This window comes from Orycteropus afer, unplaced genomic scaffold, assembly GCF_000298275.1.
Source record: "Orycteropus afer afer isolate SDZICR_OR568_19922 unplaced genomic scaffold, OryAfe1.0 scaffold00067, whole genome shotgun sequence".
Lineage (NCBI taxonomy): Eukaryota > Metazoa > Chordata > Mammalia > Tubulidentata > Orycteropodidae > Orycteropus > Orycteropus afer.
The window spans coordinates 10,383,657-10,387,501 of NW_006921654.1; the positions used below are offsets into that span (position 1 = coordinate 10,383,657).

General features: G+C 51.3%; 1 protein-coding gene across 1 annotated transcript in view; it reads right to left on the reverse strand.

Annotated features, from left to right (window-relative positions):
- Positions 1 to 2,604, reverse strand: part of IL34 (interleukin 34) — a 12,359-nt gene extending 9,755 nt beyond the window's left edge. Inside the window, exon 1 of the mRNA XM_007940417.1 lies at positions 2,574 to 2,604. Within this exon, the coding sequence (XP_007938608.1) occupies positions 2,574 to 2,604 (31 nt within the window). The remainder of the gene's footprint in view (positions 1 to 2,573) is intronic.
- Between the last annotated feature and the right edge of the window lie 1,241 nt (positions 2,605 to 3,845).

The window sequence follows — 3,845 nt, forward strand, 5'->3', positions numbered from 1 at the left end:
AAGAAGAAAGCAAGAGATAAAAAGAGAGACATACAGAAAGACAGACAGACATAGTCACAAGACCTGTGGATAAGACTTACAGTGCAGCATTATTTTTTAACAGGGAAAATCTGTGGATGACCTAGGTATAAATAATAAAAAAGTGGCCAATAAAAATAACATTGTTAAAGAATGTTTATGCTGGTTTATGTGAAGTGAAAAAATTTCCCATATGCTTACAACCAAAAAAAAATCAAACTTACCGCCATTGAGTCAATTCAACTCATAAGTAACCCCCCCTTGGGTTTCCAAGGAAGTATCACTACGGAAGTAGATTGCCCGACCGTCCTTCCGAAGAGTGGCTGGTGGGTTTGAACCGCCAGCCCTCTGATTAGCAGTCAATTGCTTTAGGCACTACGCCACAAGAGCTCCTACCAGACCTTAGTGAAGTTAAAAAAAAAAAAAAAAACATGACTCAACACAAGAAAAACCCTGTATCTGCAAACATAGCATGGCTTAAATTTTGTTAAACACATGCATGTGCAAGGAGTGCTAGTGGCACCGCCAGTGGTTGAAGCATTGGGCTGCTAACCAAGAGTTTGGGGGTTCAAATTCATCTAGCTACTCCAGGGTAGAAAGATGAAGCTGTCTGCTCTGTAAAGGTTGTTGTTGTTGTTATGTGCCGTCGAGTCAGACCCGACTCATAGCGGCCCCTCCTTGGGTTTCCGAGGCAGTATCACTACAGAAGTAGATTGCCCCATCTTCCTAAAGGTTACAGCCTTGGAAACCCTATGGGGCAGTCCTACTCGTCCTCTAGGGGCGCTGTGAGTCGGAATTGACTGACAGCAAGGGGCACACACAGGTGCGCAGAGACAATGTGGTGCAAAGAAAGTTCCCTGTCTCTGGGAGATGTTCATATTCTTCTTTGTATTTTTCAGAAGATTTTTTATCTACAATCAATATTTATTATTGTTATAGGCCAAAGCAATAATTATTCTTTATTTATACAAACACAGAATAATAATGCATGTTGTTGTTGTTTGCCGTCGAGTCGGCCCCGACTCATAGCGACCCCTCCTTGGGTTTCCAAGGCAGTATCACTACGGAAGTAAATTGCCCAACCTTCCTTCCGAGGAATGGCTGGTGGGTTTGAACCGCCTACCTTCTGGTGAGCAGTCAAGTGCCTTAGGCACTATGCTACCAGAGTTCCTAATAATGCATAGCATTGTGAATGTACTAGATGCCAGTGAACTGTACACAGACACAGTGGTTAATTTTATGTTATGTGAATTTTGCCTCAATTAAAAAAAATAAAAGACTAGGGGAGCTCCCAGGAGGAGCGGGCCAGGCTGAGTCACCGCCCTGCTCCAGCCCTCGTCTCTGTGAGTGGGAAACTACTGACTGGATATCCCCACTCACTTCCCTGGCACTCAGGGTACTTCTAGCCTGGGCCGTACTACCTGCCCACTGTCACTTCCCCACTCCTTCTCTGGACACGCCATGCCTTTGCTCCTGATGGGCCCCTCACCTGATTCAATCCCTGGGTCTATTCAAAGTCTGGACCCAGCTAGCTAGCTCATCCCCTCAGTGAAATCCTGATAACCACGTTTTTGCAAGGTTGCAAACCTGCAAGATCCTGGACGGCAGGACCAAGTCTTCCCCCACATTCCTGACACACTGTCAGATCAAAGGAACAGACCATGCAAACGGAACCTGCCACTTCCACTTCCACTTGCTGGCATCTTGCCTCCAGGACACAAACCCTCTGGGCTCAGCAGCCCTTCAGGTCAAGATTGTTCCTGCCTGTGGGTTTTTCTGAGGCTCTGTCCCCACCCTGCGCAGCCTCTCAAGTGGCTGATCTCTTTAGAGCCTCACCTGAGCCTCCCTTCCTCCCCAGGGTCGCCCACGCCCACATGCCCACACCCCCGCAGCCATCTCTGTCTCCAGCACCCTGGGCTGACATGCATCCAAACCCCTGGAGACCTGGTGAAGGCACAAATACCCACACGCCACCCCAGGGTGTCTGATTCTCAGGCCTGGGGTCCAAGAATCTGCATTTCTAACACCTTTCTAACAGGTGAAGGTGGTATTGCTGGCCCAGGGACCAACCTTTGAGCGCCCTGGCCTGGAGGGACAGACACAGGCTAGAATCCCAAGAGCTGCATCCGGCCCACAGAGATTTCGCACAGAATTCCCAACCTCCATCTTTAAAAAATCAGTATCTCTGTCCACCCTGGCTCTTCCTTCCCATATGGCAGTCACCAAACAGAACAAAGGACCCACTGCTACCCACTCCACCCCCTACAAGCTGCCCCAGCTGCCCTTGTCTGTGTCCCCAGCATGGGGCCTCTGCGGTGGGACCTTGTAGCCAGGGACTGTCTCTGGAAGCACTCTGCACCTCCCCGCCTGGTCAGGGTGGGCCCACGGCTGCCACTGCACCCCGCAACCACAGATGATGTGTCTTCCCCTAAATCAGGCAGCCTTTCTTGAAGTCAGTAGCCCTGGAACCATTTCTAACTATAATCTTTTCCACTGCCTCCACCCAGGTGAGCAGGTGAGGGCAGCATGGCCCCAGCCTCAGGGCTACTCCTTACCTCCACACTCTGCTCCTGTGGGGGTCCCCATGGCCAATGAGACCCTGACCCCAAACAGGAGGCTCTCCTTGATCCCTTCTCCTTCCAGACGTAAGAAACCTAGATCCACAAGGCTGAAGGAAGATGGAGGTGGGTAAGGGGCTTCCTGTCTTGCTCTGGGGGAAGGAGGCACACAAGTGAGGCCTGTCCACCACCCAGCTCTGCAGAGACCAGATCCAAGCCGGCCCTCTCTCAGCCCCTCTGCCCATCCCTGCTCTCCGTCTGCATCTTCTCCCTCTCCCTCCCCTCCCCCCTCCCCTGTGCAAGTCCAAAGATCCTGCTGCCAGGAGCTTTCTCACAGGTACATTCCTGTACATTCTCGCCTCCACTGATGCTCAGTCCCTCCCATCCAGACCTTTGCAACAGCGACTCCTACGGGCACCACTGGCTTGATCTTGCAGAAGCACAGGAGCTCCCAATCGCATCCCCACCCCCAGCTCAAGAACCATCCAGGGCTCCCTATTACCTAGTGCATCATGTACATACTCGTGGCACTCCAGGCCTCAGCAATCTGAGCCCAAACCAGCTCTCCAGCTGGCCTTCCCTCTGTCCCACTGCCAGGCCTTTGCTCACTCTGTCCCCTCTACCTGGAACAGTGTCCTCACAATCCCACATCTACCCATGTGAACACTGCCCCATCTTTGAGACTGTTTCAAGTGGCACCTCTCCCATGCTGTGCCCCACCCCCCATGCTCCTTGTGACCTTGAAGCCTCCAGAACACAGGGTCTGGGTCTTTCTGGCCATTCTGAAATGTCCTGACCCTTTGCCAGACACCCACCAGGGCCAGGGTGGACCCAGCTCCCCTCTGAGTTCCCCACAGGATCAAAACACAACTGCATTCATTCGTCAAGTATTCCAGGGCACATAACTCTATGCCAGGCATGGGGGACAGGGGAACAAGGCAGACAAGGTCCTGTTGTCATGGCAGTGACTTTCCCACAGGCCCGTGGGAGGCACCAGAAAAATGCGTTGAATCTGAGTCAATTAAATTGAATCTTGGAGTCTGAAGGGATTTTGGTCTGGCCTCCTACTCAGCAGGTTTGAGAAGCTTCCAGATCCTTTTTTTTTTTTTTTTTTTAATCCTCATTTCAACTTCCTTTTCTTTTTACCAACACTTCTCTTTCTGCTTTCAATTTTGTTCCCTTTAGGGAGGAAGAGCAGAGGCGGCCTGGCTACACCACCTCCATGTGTCTTGGGGCCCCGACACTCTCACCAAGCCCCCTCCCTGACTG